We start from the raw sequence: 15991 nt of genomic DNA on the forward strand, positions 1-15991 counted from the left end.
CCAAACATAGAGTGCACTGCAATAGTCCAGTCTGGACACAACCAAGGCGTGGACCACCGTGACCAAGTCAGACTTCATGAGGTATGGTTGCAGTTGGAAGCTACCAAATTGCAAAATGCATAGCCTACAGGAATTCATGCAAACAAGCAAAGAAAAAGGGAATTCAAACCCCTGGCACAGTCCTGCCGGAACAGAAGCCAACACCTTGCCTTGTGTATTCTATGTCATTGTTGTTTACTATATAAAAAACATTGAATGTTTACCTTTATATGTGTACATTGTAATCTGCTCTGAGTCCCCTCGGGGAGGTAGAGCAGAATATAAATAAAGTTTATTGTTGTTGTTGTAATAATAATAATAATAATAATAATTATTATTATTATTACTACTACTACTACATACTCCCACATGCTATTACTGTAATTATCATTACTGAAGGGACATCAGACCACACTTATAAAGTCCATTTTATTTGTTTTCTTGCTTTACATTTCAAAATTGGTCACGACAGATCACAGTTGAGTTGAGTCCGGCTTTTCTTGCAGACCAGAACGAGCACCAGAGTCACCGAAGCCAACGCGAGAAGGGTAGTTGCGATGGTCAGCCCCAGCATTATAAACACAAACTTGGCACGGATACCTGAAGATGACAATTGGTAGGAGACAGTAAGAAGTTTGATGACTGAGTCCTGTTCAGCAGTGGAACTCTCCACCCCGGAGTGTGGTGGAGGCTCCTTCTTTGGAGGCTTTGAAACAGAGGCTGGGTGGCCATCTGTTGGGGGTACTTTGAATGCAATTTCCCTGTTTCTTAGCAGAATGGGGTTGGACTGGATGGCCTATGAGGCCTCTTCCAATTCTATGTTTTGAGCTGCTGACCTGAAGGTTGGCTATTCGATTCCATGGGACAGGGTGAGCTCCTGCTGTTAGCCCCACCTTCTGCCAACCCAGCAGCTCATAAACATACAATGGTGAGTAGGATCAATAGGTAAGGCCTTGGTGGGAAAGTAAATGGTGCTCCATGCAGTCATGCTGGCCACACGACAGAAGGTGTCTAAGGACAACACAGGCTCCTCAGCTTGGAAATGGAGACGAGCACTGCCTCCAGAGCCAGAGATGAAAGGGGAAGCCTTTGCCTGTGTCTGTGTATTTGTGTTTCATTGTTTCAAGGCATTGAATGTTTGCCTGTATTTATATAAATAAATAAATAAATAAATAAAGGTAAATAAATACATATATGCTAGAATCTGCCCTGAGTCCCCTCGGTGTGATACAGCAGAATATAAATAAAATTTTATTATGTTACTAGCCGTCCCCTGCCAGGTGTTGCTGTGGCCCAGTCTGCTGATCTAGAAAATAAAGTAATTAGAAAGCGTTGGTTTCTAATATATGTAATGTTTTTCTGCTTGTGGGTAAGCAGGTCATGGGGGTTCTGTGTGGGAAGTTTGCCCCAATTCTGTCGTTGGTGGGGTTCAGAATAAATCCCAGCAACTACAACTCCCAAATGTCAAGGTCTATTTCCCCCAAACTCCATTTGTGTGCATATTTGGGCATATGGAATATTCATGCCCAGTTTGGTCCAGATCCATCATTGTTTGAGTGCAAAGTGCTGTCTGGATGTTGGTGCACTACAATTCCCAAACTCAAGGTCAATGCCCATAAAATCTTTCTAGTGTTTTCTGTTGATCATGGGAGTTCTGTGTCCCAAGATTGGTTCAGTTCCATCATTGGTGGAGTTCAGAATGCTCTTTGATTGTGGGTGTACAATAAATCCCAGCCACTACAACTCCCAAATTACAAATTCGATTTTTTTGAGTGAAGGACATACATCAGGTTGTTAGGTATATTGTGTCCGAATTTGGTGTCAGTTTGTCCAATGGTTTTTGAGTTATGTTAATCCCACAAACTAACATTACATTTTTATTTATATAGATTACTAGCTTTCCCCTGCCATGCGTTGCTGTGGCCGAGTCTGGTGATCTGGAAAATAAAGTAATTAGAAAGTGTTGGTTTCTAACATATGTAATTTCTTTCTGTTTGTGGGTAAACAGTATTTCTTGCTGTTTCTTTGTCAGTGTTGATGTGGAGATTGTCTGGTTTGCCCACCCTGGAACATGCAACATATCATTGTCCTTCTTTAGGGGTCCCTTTCAAATCTATGATACTATATCTGTGTGTGTGTGAGAGAGAGAGAATCATGTCTGTCTGTCTGTCTCTTATCTATGGCTGGATGGCTCTTTGTCAGGAGGGCTTTGATTATGTTTTCTTGTCCTGGTGAAGGGAGTTGGGCTGGATGGCCTTAAGTATTTTCTGTTGGTCATGGGGGTTCTGTGTGGGAAGTTTGCCCTGATTCTGTCGTTTGTGGGGTTCAGAATGCTCTTTGATTGTAGATGAACTGTGAATCCCAGTGACTACAACTCCCAAATGTCAAGGTCTATTTCCCCCAAATTCCATCTGTGTTCACATTTGGGCATATGGAATATTTGTGCCAAGTTTGGTCCAGATCCATCACTGTTTGAGTCTACAGTGTTCTCTGGATGTAGGTGAACTACAACTCCCAAACTCAAGGTCAATGCCCACCAAACCCTTCCAGTATTTTCTGTTGGTCGTGGGAGTTGTGTGTGCCAAGTTTGGTTCAATTCCATCATTGGTGGAGTTCAGCATGCTCTTTGATTGTAGGTGAACTATAAATCCCAGCAACTACAACTTCCAAATGACAAAATCATTTTTTTGGAGTGAAGGTTGTTAGGTGTATGCTGTCCAAATTTGGTGTCAGTTCGTCCAGTGGTTTTTGAGTTCTGTTAATCCCACAAACGGACCTTACATTTTTATTTATATAGATTATTACTCCTGGATTAGCTCGAGAACCCTGACTGTCCAAACGATTGCGCACCACCAAATGACAGCCTTACCTTTGGCCATTAGTGCCATTCTCCCCTGGGCTTCCGGATGAGGAAGTAAAGTCTTTGGGTCATCCAAGATCACCGGTCCAAGCACAACATCAGCCTCTATTTTCTCTGCTGGAGGATCATCTGCATAGGAAACAAGTCCAGAACCCTTTCCAATGAGGCTGTGTTGACCTTGTATCAATACAAGCCTTCTAAGCTAAGAGCTGGGGTCGGAATTTACCATCTACGGAAGAAACATCTCTCTGGACTCGTCCTCCTGCGCCTACCCACCAGGCCTGGCTCATTCCATATTGGCCTTGAGGTAGTCCACAGTTGCCAGCCTCACAACAGCCGCAAACATCACTAGTGCCTTCAACTGGAAGCCACCTGCCACGAACCAGGGCGAGGAAAGAAAAGCAAGTCACTCTTGCATTACGGCGTTCTTTTTCCTTCCTGTTCTGTGTTGCCTCTTGCAACCCTGCCTTGACCTTCCCTCCTTCCCTGGCCCTCCTCCTCACCTGTTACTTGCTCTATTGAAAGAGCAAGCCTTGTTCAGGGCATCCGGGGCTTGGTCCGCTGCTGTGACTTTCAAGTGGCAGGTTATGTAGATCTGGGAAGACAAGGAAGGGCCCTCAGGGAAAGATCTCTCAGGAATATCGGTCTAATGCAGTGGTTCTCAACCTTTCTAATGCCGCGACCCCTTAATACAGTTCTTCATATTGTGGTGACCCCCCCCCCCCACCATAAAAATTATTTTCGTTGCTACTTCAGAACGGTAATTTTGCTACTGTCATGAATCATTCGAATACTGGTGGGGTTTTGTCATTTGGGAATTGCAGTTGCTGGGATTTAGGGCACATGTGTGTGCGAGGCTGGAGGGAGGCTCATGCCAGCGATTCCTTCAAGGCATAGGGGTTCTGTGTGGAAAGTATGGCTAAATTCTATCATTGGTGTGGTTCAGAATGCTCTTTGATTATAGGTGAACTATACATCCCAGCCAGGAAATCAGAAGACGCTTACTTCTTGGGAGGAGAGCAATGTCCAGTCTCGATAAAATAGCAAAGAGTAGAGACATCAGACTGGCAACAAAGATCCGCCTAGTCAAAGCCATGGTATTCCCTGTAGTAACCTACGGATGTGAGAGCTGAACCTTCGGGAAGGCTGAGCGAAGGAAGATAGATGCTTTTGAACTGTGGTGCTGGAGGAAAATTCTGAGAGTGCCTTGGACTGCGAGAAGATCCAACCAGTCTATCCTCCAGGAAATAAAGCCCGACTGCTCATTGGAGGGAAGGATACTAGAGACAAAGTTGAAGTACCTTGGCCACATCATGAGGAGACAGCAAAGCCTAGAGAAGACAATTATGCTGGGGAAAGTGGAAGGTAAAAGGAAGAGGGGCCAACCGAGGGCAAGATGGATGGATGGCATCCTTGAAGTGACTGGACTGACCTTGAAGGAGCTGGGGGTGGTGACGGCCGACAGGGAGCTCTGGCGTGGGCTGGTCCATGAGGTCACGAAGAGTCGGAGACAACTGAACGAATGAACAACAACAACAAATCCCAGCAACTACAACTCCCAAATGTCAAGGTCTATTTTCCCCAAACTCCACTAGTGTTCACATTTGGGCATATTGAGTATTCATGCCAAGTTTGGTCCAGATCCATCATTGTTTGAGTCCACAGTGCTCTCTGGATGTTGGTGAACTACAACTCTCAAACTCAAGGTCAATGCCTACCAAACCCTTCCAGTATTTTCTGTTGGTCATTGGAGTTATGTGTGCCAAGTTTGGTTCAGTTCCATCCTTGGTGGAGTTCAGAATGCTATTTGATTGTAGGTGAACTATAAATACCCACAACTACAACTCCCAAATGACAAAATCAATACCCTGCCCCTCCAACCCTACAGTAATCAAAATTGGGAGTATTGGGTATCTGTGCCCAATTTGGTCCAGTAAATGAAAATACATCCTGCATATCAGACATTTACATTATGATTCATAACAGTGGCAAAATTACAGTTGTGAAGTAGCAACAAAAATAATGTGATGGTTTGGGGTCACCACAACATGAGGAACCGTATTCAGGGGTCGCGGCATTAGGAAGGCTGGGAAACAGTGAACTAGAGAATAACAACAGTATTCTTTAAGTCTCCACTGAGTTGCCATTATTACCTTAAAGTTCGGGTATTTTTACCCCGCCCTTCTCAACCCCCGGGGGGGGGGGGGGGGGTTGACGGACTCAGGGCGGCTTCCAGCCAGCACATATTCAATGCCTACAATTAAACACAATAAAATACACAACAAACAGTACTTATAAATAAATAAAACATTAAGCTAATACAATAAAATCTACTAGAAAAGAAGCCAGCTTGGTGGCCACCGTTTCGCCGCGTTCTGTAATTAGTGAGTCCATTCCACTTATCGTAATCTGTATCCAAAGCTCTTGTCATCCTTGTCCTCGTCAGTCTGCTAGATTACCCAAAGGCCTGGTCCCATATCCATTTTTTTAATTTCCTTCTAAAAGAGAGGAGGGATGACGATGATCTAATTTCCCCAGGGAGTGAATTCCACAGGCGGGGGGCCACCACTGAGAAGGCCCTGTCCCTCGTCCGCACCAGTCTCATTTGTGACAAGGGCGGGGCCGAGAGCAGGGCCTCTCCAGAACATCTTAAATTCCTAAGCGGGACGTAGAAGGAGATACGTTTGGACAGGTACGCTGGGCCGGAGCCGTATAGGGTTTTATAGGTCAAGACCAGCACTTTGAATTGTGCTCTGAACTAGATCGGCAGCCAGTGGAGCTGACATAGCAGGGGGGTGGTATGCTCCCTGCATGACACTCCGCAGAGTAGTCTCGCTGTCGCCCGTTGGACTAGTTGAAGTTTCTAAACAGTCTTCAAAGGCAGCCCCATGTAGAGCACATTGCAGTAATCTATTCGGGGTGTAACAAGAGCATGCACCACTGTGGCCAGATCAGACTTCCCAACGTACGGGTGCAGCTGGCGCAAAAGTTTTAATTGTGTAAAAGCTCTCCTAGCCACCACTGGGACCTGGGGTTCCAGGCTCAGCGATGAGTCCAGGATCACTCCCAAGCGGCGAACTTGCATCTTCATATTAGAAGACTTTCCTAAGTATTCAAACCCTGGTCTTCAGAATCATAGTCCAACATTCAAACCACTGCACCACAATGACATAGAAGTACTAATGGGAAAAGCAGGAATCCATCCTTATGTTATGCAAGAGTTAGGATATCTTAAGTTTCCCAAATATTGTGTTACAACTCCCATTCTCTCCAAATATCCATGTTGACTGGGACTTGTGAGAGACGGAATCCAATATCTGGAGAGCTTCAGGTTCTCCATGTTTGTGTTGGACACTCACCGCATCCCTGGCGTCTCCTGCAAACATGAAGGCATCCATCGTGAACTGGAGAGAATCTGCTCTGGGTCTCGGAGACACAAAGGCGGAGCTGGAGGCATCTGATCGCCCATCAACCAAACATCTAGAGAAAACATAGAGTGAGATAACTTCATAAAGTGGGTCTGAAGCTTCAAAAATCAGCACAACTCAAGAAAAAACCATGGAAACATGAATGTATCTTACCCATTGTAGTCAACAATAGTATATCGGGGAGAGGAGGTTATGTCTGGGCTCAAAGTGGCCACACAATGGTCAACGAAGAGCCGCAAGGCTACATGGTTGTCTGTCTTCACGTTGGCCTGGATGTGCATGGCTTCTCCAAGCTGGTACCTGTTTGAGGTTCTCTCTGCACTCCAGTCTCCTAGGAAAGTGTTGATAGATAGTATCCATAGATACCACAAATGTTCTCATGAGTGGGGAATGTCTGTGAATCTAAAGGACATAGCCATGGCAATCTGGGATATTATCATATTTATGAATTTCCAATTCCCATAATGGTTGGGAATGGGTAGCCAGGGACTCAGCTAAGGTTCGCTGCTGTCTCCCTGTAGGTAGGGAAAATAAATCACAGCCTGTCAGTCAATGTTGATCCCAGGGTAAACTACATCTCCCACTATGGTGCATCAGTCCCCTCAAACTCCTCCAGTAGCTTGAGTTGGTCATGGGGGCTCTGTGTGCCAAGTTTGGTCCAGGTCCAGTATCAGTGGAGGTCACAGTTTCTCTGGTTGTGAGTGAACTACAACTCCCAGAAAGGAAGGTCAATCCCCCCCCCCCACCCCCAAACCCCTCCAGTAATCAAATTTTGTTGTATCAGGTCTGTGTGCTAAGTTTGGTCCAGATCCATCAGTGTTTGGGTTCACAGTGCTCTCTGGATGTAAGTGAACTACAACTCCTCCAAATCAAGGTAAAGGGAGAGGCAGTGAGCAGGGATTCCACAACAATGGAGAGAGAAAGAAACACTGGGATGCCTGTGGTGGAGGAAACACATACAATCTAGGAGGAAATTGTCCCTGTATGAATGCCTTTATAAGGCTGGTGGGCAGTGTGGGGACTCTGGAGGACATTGGCATGGCTCTTGGACATGTTTACGGTGCTCACTATTACCTGCAATGTTATTGGAGGGAGGGCCATTGGTGTCCCCTGAGTAGTGGGAGCTGTAGCTGTTTGTGGAGACAGGAGCTTATCTGTGTAAGAGGACATCCCAGTCACACACTAGCAAAGTTTACAAGAGAGGCAGTAGGTGGGGTCATGCAAATTCTGCACCAATGAGTAGAGGCAGAAACACTGGGATGCCAGTGGTGGAGGAAAAAAAAACACCTGTGTAAGAGGGCACCCCAGTTGCAGACTGGCAAAGTATAGGAAAGGGTTATGGGAGAGGCAGTGGGCGGGGTGATGCAAATTCCACACCAATGGAGAGAGAAAGAAACACTGGGATGTCTGTGGTGGAGGAAACACATAAAATATAGGGGAAAATTGTTCCCGAATGAATGCCTTTACTAGGGTGGTAGGCAGTGTGGTGTCTGTGGAGGACGTTGGCAGGGCTCTTGGACATATTTACGGCACCCCCTATAACCTGCAATGTTATTGGAGGGAGGGCCTTTGGGGTCTCCTGAGGAGTGGGAGCTATAGCTGATTGTGGAGCTTATCTGTGTAAGTGGACACCCCAGCCACATACTCACACACATATTTTCACTTTTATATGTGTATAGATAGATTATTATAGATTATTTACTGTAGTGATTTCTATTTTTTGGATCAAAAATTGGGTTTCTGTTAATCTACGGGCTCAAGGTTTATGGAAGCAGGATGGAGGGGTCACTGACTCCACACCCTATGAGTGTTTCTTCACTTCTTGCCTCCACCTTGTTGTCACCTACCATTCATGAGTTGCAAGGAGAAGGCCAACTTCTGTTCAGAAGAAATTGTAGAGCTGAAGGGAATCCAGGTGGGTCTGATGGCTTTACTGCTCACGTTGTCTTTCCTGAAACAGGTAAAAGCAAGTCACTTCTATAGAACCAGAGCGGGAAGGGATCTAGTCCAACTTGCTATCTGTAGTTCTCAACCTGGTGTGCCCAGATGTTTTTGGCCTTCAATTCCCAGAAATCTCAACAGCTGGTAAACTGGCTGGGATTTCTGGGAGTTATAGGCCAAAAACATCTGGGGACCCCAGGTTGAGAACCACTGAAAGCATTTCATACAATCCTAGAGTTGGAAGAGACCTGGTGGGCCATCATCCAGTCCAACCCCATTCTGCCAAGAAGCAGGAAAATTGCATGCAAAGCACCCCCCGACAGATGGCCATCCAACCTCTACTTCAAAGCCTCCAAAGGAGGAGCCTCCACCACACTCCATGGCAGAGAGCTCCACCGCAGAACAGATCTCATAGTTAGGAAGTTCATCCATCCATCCATGGATAGCATAGGGAAGGGTTAACACCCCTATAGAATCCTAGAGTTGGAAGAGACCTCATGGGCCATCATCCAGTCCAACCCCATTCTGCCAAGAAGCAGGAAAATTGCTTTCGAAGCACCCCTGACAGATGGCCATCCAGACTCTGCTTCAAAACCTCCAAAAAAGGAGCCTCCACCACACTCTGGGGCAGAGGGTTCCATTGCTGAACAGTTCTCACAGTCAGGAAGTTCTTCCTAATGTTCAGGTGGAATCTCCTTTCTTGTAGTTTGAGGCCATTGCTCTATTGCATCCTAGTCTCCAGAGCAGCAGAAAACAAGCTTGCTCCCTCCTCCTCCCTCTCACCTCTTGATCCATGGCCCTCATCATGTCTCCTCTCAGCCTTCTCTTCTTCAGCCTAAACATGCCCAGCTCTTTCAGCCACTCCTCACAGGGCTTGTTCTACAGACCCTTGATCATTTGAGTTGCCCTCCTCTGGACACATTCCAGCTTGTCAATATCCCTCTTCAGTTGTGGTGCCCAGAATTGGACACAGTGTGATTCGAGGTAAAGTGGTCCAACCAAGGCAGAATAGAGCATGGGGAGCATGACTTCCCTGGACCTAGGCACTAGACTCCTCTTGATACAGGCCAAAATCCCTTTGGCACTTGCATGGACCAAGCCTTTTTGATAGCAAAGGACTTCCACTCACCTTGGGTAGTGACACTCAATTGGAACCTCAGCTGAACTGGTTCGGACGATAACGGGGCGATTCCCAAGATTCGGGCGATAGTAGAGGGTTATGCTATAGACCAGAAAGTCTGAGGTCATCTGGAAAGAAAAAGGAAGAGGATGAAAAGATGACTTTAAATCTGGCTCCCTCTCTACAAGAGTTGAATGAAAAGTAATGCCTTCACCTTCGTAACTCCTCAACAGATGGTAGTACTGGTATGGGGCAGTACTGGCTTGTTCAGTAGACTCTCCTCTACAGTTCCAGTTTGGCTGGAAGCCTTAGCATTGAACAGTTGTGTTGTTAAAGTGCAAATTATGAACCCTGCGCAGACGGTCGGTCAATGCGACTTAAGCAACGTGCAGTCATTGAATTCTTGACAGCAGACAGTGTCACCCAAAGGAGATTCATCAGAGAATTCAAGCTGTTCGTGGTGATTGTGTTGATGTGAGTACTGTGCATCGTTGGGCGAGAGAGTTTAAAGATGTTGAGGTGACACCTTCTGCTGTCAAGAATTCAATGACTGCACGTTGCTTAAGTCGCATTGACCGACCGTCTGCACAGGGTTCCATACTTCACACTTTAACAACACAACTGTTCAATGCTAAGGCTTCCTGCCAAAATGGAACTGTAGAGGAGAGTCTACTGAACAAGCCAGTCCCTGCCACATACCAGTACAGCCATCTGTTGAGGAGTTACAAAGGTGGAGGCATTACTTTTCATTCAACCCTCGTACTTCACACTTTAAGAACACAACCATTCAATACTAAGGTTTCCTGCCAAAATGGAACTGTAGAGGAGAGTCTACTGAACAAGCCAGTCCCTGCCGCATACCAGTACAGCCATCTGTTGAGGAGTTACTAAGATGGAGGCATTACTTTTCATTCAATCATTGTACACCTGATTCACTCCCCAATATCAAGCCATAACTTCCATCAGCAGTGAAGGAGCTCTAGTGTTACTCAATTACAGGTACCCAAACCCCTCTCCAGTGGCCATGCTCTTTGGGGCTGATGGAAGTTACCTATCAGCCCCAAAGATTATGGCCAGTGGAGAGGAGTTTTGGTACCTAGAGTCTTAAAAAATGGCATGAGAACAGGTTTCTCCAACCATTTGTTCTTCATTGTTTGATGTCATTATTCTTCATTGTTTGGGAAAGCATCAGTATCAAGATATCATATTGCTTTTATATAATCATTCTGCTATATTACATAAATGTACCTGTTATGAAAGCCAATGTGATGCAGTGGATAGAGTATCAGAGTATTCGTTTCCACGGCAGAACAGAAATTTGAACCCTGGTTTATATAATATATATAATATAAAACTTTATTTATACCCCACCACCATCTCCCCAAGGGGACTCCGAGCGGCTTACATGAAGCCAAGCCCGACAACACAACAAAAGACAAAAAGCACAATTAATATAAATATAAATCACATATAAAACAATAACACGCAAGGATTTAAAAACCTATGTCCGGGCCAAATTTAAAAAATAAACGCTGGGCATGAACAGAGGTAGGATGTATCTAGAGCAGTGTTTCTCTACCTGGGGGTCGGGACCCCTGGGGGGGTCACAAGGAGGTATCAGAGGGGTCGCCACAGACCATCAAAAACTACAGTATTTTCTGTTGGTCATGTGGGTTCTGAGTGGGAAGTTTGGCCAAATTCTATCGTCGGTGAGGTTCAGAATGTCTTTTGATTGTAGGTGAACTATAAATCCCACTAAATACAACTCCCAAATGTCAAAGTCCTCCCCCCCCCCCCCCCAAATTCCATCTGTGTTCATATTTGGGCACATGGAATATTCGTGCCAAGTTTGGTCCAAATCCATCATTGTTTGAGTCCACAGTGCTCTCTGGATCTCGGTGAAGGTCAATGCCCACAAAACCCTTCCAGTATTTTATGTTGGTTGTGGGAGTTCTGTGTGCCAAGTTGGGTTCAATTCCATCATTGGTGGAGCTCAGAAAGCTCTTTGATTGTAGGTGAACTATAAATCCCAGCAACCACAACTCTCAAATGTCAAGGTCTATTTTCCCCAAACGCGACCAGTGTTCAAATTGGGGCATATTGAGAATTGGGCCAAACCTCCCACACAGAACCCCCATGTGGGCCACAGCAATGCGTGGCAGGGGACGGCTAGTAACATAATAAAAATCAAAAAACAAAGGGCGGGCCAGATACACGAGATAAAATGTTAAGACCCTGGGTGAGAGAGTGTATTTGTGAGGAAGTGGCCCAAGAAGGGGAGTAATGGGGTTTGCCCTTTATTAAGGGCAGGGGAAATGCATCATGAGGATACCTTTATAGTTTTCTTATAATTTTACAATACGTCTCCTACTGAAATATTCAATCCTGTTAAAATATATATACATTGGAAGGGGATGGGGTGGGGAGGAGGGTTCAAAAAGAATTATCCAGAATTATAAGCTGTTAAGGGTGTATGAATTCTTCAGGGATACTAGCATTGGTTACTTTCCCACTGGGAGTAAAGTAAAGGTAAATGTTTCCCAACATTAAGTCCAGTCGTGTCCGACTCTGGAGGTTGGGGCTCATCTCCATATCTAAGCCAAAGAGCTGGTGTTGTCCATAGACACCTCCTAGTTCATGTGGTTAGCATGACTGCATGGAGCGCCGTTACCTACCCACCGGAGAGGTACATATTGATCTACTCACATTTGCATGTTTTCAAACTGCTAGGTAGGCAGAAGCTGGGGCTAACTGCAGGGGCTCACCAGCTTCTTGAATCCAAACTGCCAACTTTTCGGTCAGCAAGTTCAACAGTTTAACCTGCTGCACCACCCCAAGGGTCCCTGTGAGCAAAACAGTGAAAGAACAAGACCAAGAAAGGCAGTGAACATACCTGCAAGGTGCTTCCACACTCATGGAGCCCAATGTCAAAGATTACGGTGTCCTCAGAGGCATCAATGGAGGTGGGCTGGCAGCCCAAGGAGCCCAGGGTCAGATCAGTCGCTTGGATGAGCCTCCCTGTGCCAAAAAGGTCCCTGCTGACCGTCACCACCACTTCAGCCTCCCCACACTGGACCGTCACTGGTTTCAAGCTGGATAAAGCCCTGGGCTGGGAGACATCCACCCAAGCCCAAGGGGAGGCCCGAGCCAAAGAAGGGCCATAGACCTGCTCTGGGGGTGGGACATCTCTGGAAAAAGATCCCCAGGATAAATCCTCCTGGGAAAAGTCCCACGGATTGAAAGGATCTGCCCCACTGAGGACAAGGAGGAGGAAGAAAAAAACTTGAAGACCACAGGAGAAACCCATTCTGGTATCCAGGTTCAAGAATCTACAGAAACCACCTTGGGAGACCAGGGTTTATATCCTGCGGGTCAACAACCTCTCCCTTCACAGCTGCCTTGTGTTACAACCATGAGACAATGCTGGCCTTCTGCAATGAGACTCAGGTGACTACAAGGTCAGTTATGGAGTTCTGGGACCTTATCCTGAAAACAGTTTGAAGCCTGACAGCATCAGGAGAACATCAGTTGTCTTCTCCTAGCACAGTGATTCTCAACCTGGGGTCCCCAGATGTTTTGGGCCTTCAACTGACTGGGATTTCTGGGAGTTGTGGGCCAAAAACATCTGGGGAACCCAGGTTGAGGACCACTGCAACACCATCTCACTTGGAGATCTGCAAATAATTGAGTGCAGGGGTTTGAGGGACTACAGATACCCAAATCCCTCTGCCTTGCCTAGCTAGCCACTCCCAGCCCAATGTCCTCCAGATATTAGCAATACTGATGGAAGTGGAAAGGAAAAAGGTTGAGAAAAGGAAAAAGGAAAAGGAAAGGAAAAAGGTTGAGAAACATTGCTCCAGTGACACCTGGAAGTCAGCGGGGGGGGGGGGGGGGGGAGGCAATGTAATATCATTGGGGAGGGAGTTCCATAGCTGAGGGGTCACCACTGTGAAGGCCCTGTCTCTCGTCCTCACCAGTCGTGCCTGCGAAGGGGGTGGGACCGAGAGCAGAGCCTCCCTGGCAGATCTTAATGCTCTAGATCAGTGTTTCTCCACCCCGGGGTCGGAACGCCAGGGGGGATCACAAGGGGGGTCTCAGAGGGGTCGCCAAAGACCATCGAAAAACACATATTTCTGATGGTCTTAGGAACCCTTTTGCCAGAGAAGGTTGATCTCTCCGTCTGTCCTTCTCTTCCTTTATGGTGCTGGTGAACTACAACTCCCAGAATTCAAAAACAGCCCCCCTCCAATACCACAAGTATTCAGTGTTGACTATGTAGGTAGTGTGCCAATTTTGGTGCAGATCCATTGTGGGCTGGGTTCAGCGTGCTCTTTGTAGGTGAACTATAAATCCCAGCAACTACAACTCCCAAATGTCAATGTCTGTTTTCCCCAAACTCTACCATTTGGGCAGATTGAGCATTCGTGCCAAGTTTGGTCCAGATCCATCATTGTTTGAGTCCACACTGCTCTCCGGTTGTAGGTGAACGACAACTCCAAAACCCAAGGTGAAAGCCCACCAAATCCTGGTGTCTTTAGGGCTTTTAGGTGTCTCCTGGGCATACTATATATATTAAAGCGCTTATTGTGATCCAGATTGCTTGCTCTATTGAAACATTAGGCCAAGCTTGTATCCATATCAATGCCATTCAGCTAAGAACTCCCTCCTCCATTCAAATGCTCAGCAGCTTTTTGTGGCTTTGATGAAACCCCTGCCTCCCCACTTGGTCTTTTAATTGCTCTGTATGACTGTCTTTGTGGATGAACTGTTCTCCCCATTCCCATCCTTTGAAAGCAGTTCTATTCCAGTTGATACTTGCCTCCAAAGAAAACAATGGCAAACCACCTTGAGTACCTTGAGTACTCCTTGCAGAAGAAAACCCCATGAAAGGCATAGGGTTCTCATAAGTTGACAGGTAACCTGAAGATACACACCAACCACCCATTGGGGGATGTATCTGTGTATATATATCACCACAAAGGTTGTGAAAACCACCTTCAAGTGTTGTGAGTGATGGATTAGTAGGCTCTGGGAGACCAGTTTGATTCAGCTATGGGACACCCATTGGGTGACTTTGGGAAGTTACTCTCAAACATGGAGGACAAATCTTGCCAAGAAACCTCCATGATAGGGTCTAGAATCATTCCCCATGTTGTTTAACATCTACAATCCAAGGTTACACCATTAAGCTGTATTAAAATGGGTTTATATATCTCTGGAATGACCAGGGTGGGACAAAGAACTCTTGTCTGCTGGAGCTAGTTGTGAATGTTTCAACTGACCACCTTGATTTGACATTGTTGTGCACCTTGAAGTTGTATCAGAGTCCTGGGATTAATAGACTACATCCAATCAGATTTTAGTGAATGCCACATGATCTTGAGAGATGGTCCAATTCCACATCACTACATAAGAAAAGTCTTCAGAACAATTTATTCAGAACTACTTTTTAATACAACATGGCAACAAGCAAGAAACAAACAAAAAAACGGAAGAACGTACTATGTATAGAGAGATACAGCTTGTTTGCTATAGAGAAAATGAAAAAAAGGAGGAGCCAGTCAAGTGTGGGTGCCAATTGATCCTGGGGTGAAGGATGGGAAGTATCCGGGAAGACTTTTTTAGTACAAACAATATACTAAGGTTTTGTCACCTTAGTATATTGTTGATATTAATGTGACAAACCCTTAGTATAAACAATAAACAATGCTTCCTTCAAATGGAGCATCACCAGAATGTAAACAATGGACAAAGCACATCGTTTCAGGTGTTGCTGGGACTGCAGGACCCATCAGCCCTGGATACTGGTGAGCAATGCTAGCAGAGCTGTGGTTCAGCAACATCAGAATGGCCTCACCTTACTGACCCTTGCTTCAAACCTTCAGGAAAGGGAGATGGAATGAGGCTTATTTTTGCAAACTCTGAATCCTCCAGGTGTTTTGGACCTCCGCTCCCAGAATCTTTGATCATTGGCCAAAGTGGCTGAGGCTTCTGGGAGTTGATGTCCAAAACACTTGAAGTTTGGGAATTAATGGAATAAGGCATTTGCAGTATTGAGTATGACATGTTCCTCATTCCGACCTCTCCCTTACTAATTGTGGCAACACAGAAAGTTCAACAAGACAAGGGATGGAACACAACTGACCTTTGGAATTGCAGCTCTCATCCTCCATTGCCATTGGCTATGGACAGGACATGAAGGTCCCACCCCCTAACTAAAAATCCCACTTGGATTGTACCCAGTTTCCAGCAGACTTCCTTACTATATCCTCCCATAATATCTTCAAGGGAGCCACTACTACCACAAGGAAGTATTTGCAGGCTTCAACCTAGTGATAATTTGGACATCACACACAACCTCTCTCTAGATCAGTGGTTCCCAACCTTTGTACCTCCAGGTGTTTTGGACTTCAGCTCCCACCGTTCCTAACAGCTAGTAAGCTGACTGGGATTTCTGGGAGTTGAAGTCCAAAACACTTGGAGGCCCAAAGGTTGGGAACCACAGTTCTAGACCAATGGTTCTCAATCTGTGGGTCCCCATATGTTTTGGCCTTCAACTCCCAGAAATCCAAACAGCTGTAAACTGGCTGGGATTCCTGGGAG

General features: G+C 45.8%; 1 protein-coding gene across 1 annotated transcript; it reads right to left on the reverse strand.

Moving 5' to 3' along the window:
- Positions 1–483: 483 nt before the first annotated feature.
- On the reverse strand, positions 484–12695 carry LOC132762682 (zona pellucida sperm-binding protein 3-like). The gene is made up of 9 exons (XM_060755871.2): positions 12282–12695; positions 9398–9516; positions 8175–8278; positions 6481–6658; positions 6259–6379; positions 3403–3494; positions 3126–3271; positions 2909–3028; positions 484–639 (listed from the first exon to the last, which is right to left on the reverse strand). Exons 1-9 carry the CDS (start codon positions 12693–12695, stop codon positions 503–505), a joined length of 1431 nt encoding a protein of 476 aa, XP_060611854.2. The 3' UTR covers positions 484–502.
- Positions 12696–15991: the final 3296 nt, after the last annotated feature.

This window comes from Anolis sagrei, chromosome 9 (assembly GCF_037176765.1).
Source record: "Anolis sagrei isolate rAnoSag1 chromosome 9, rAnoSag1.mat, whole genome shotgun sequence".
NCBI classification, from domain to species: Eukaryota; Metazoa; Chordata; class Lepidosauria; order Squamata; family Dactyloidae; genus Anolis; species Anolis sagrei.

Excerpts from the sequence above, each read along its gene's own strand:
- LOC132762682 (XM_060755871.2), bottom strand. The coding sequence starts at position 12,695 with ATGGGTTTCTCCTGTGGTCTTCAAGTTTTTTTCTTCCTCCTCCTTGTC. Across the intron at positions 8,279-9,397 it reads ATTGAGTGTCACTACCCAAG|GAAAGACAACGTGAGCAGTA; the intron begins GTGAGTGGAAGT and ends TACCTGTTTCAG. Across the intron at positions 3,495-6,258 it reads CAGGAGACGCCAGGGATGCG|ATCTACATAACCTGCCACTT; the intron begins GTGAGTGTCCAA and ends TTGTCTTCCCAG.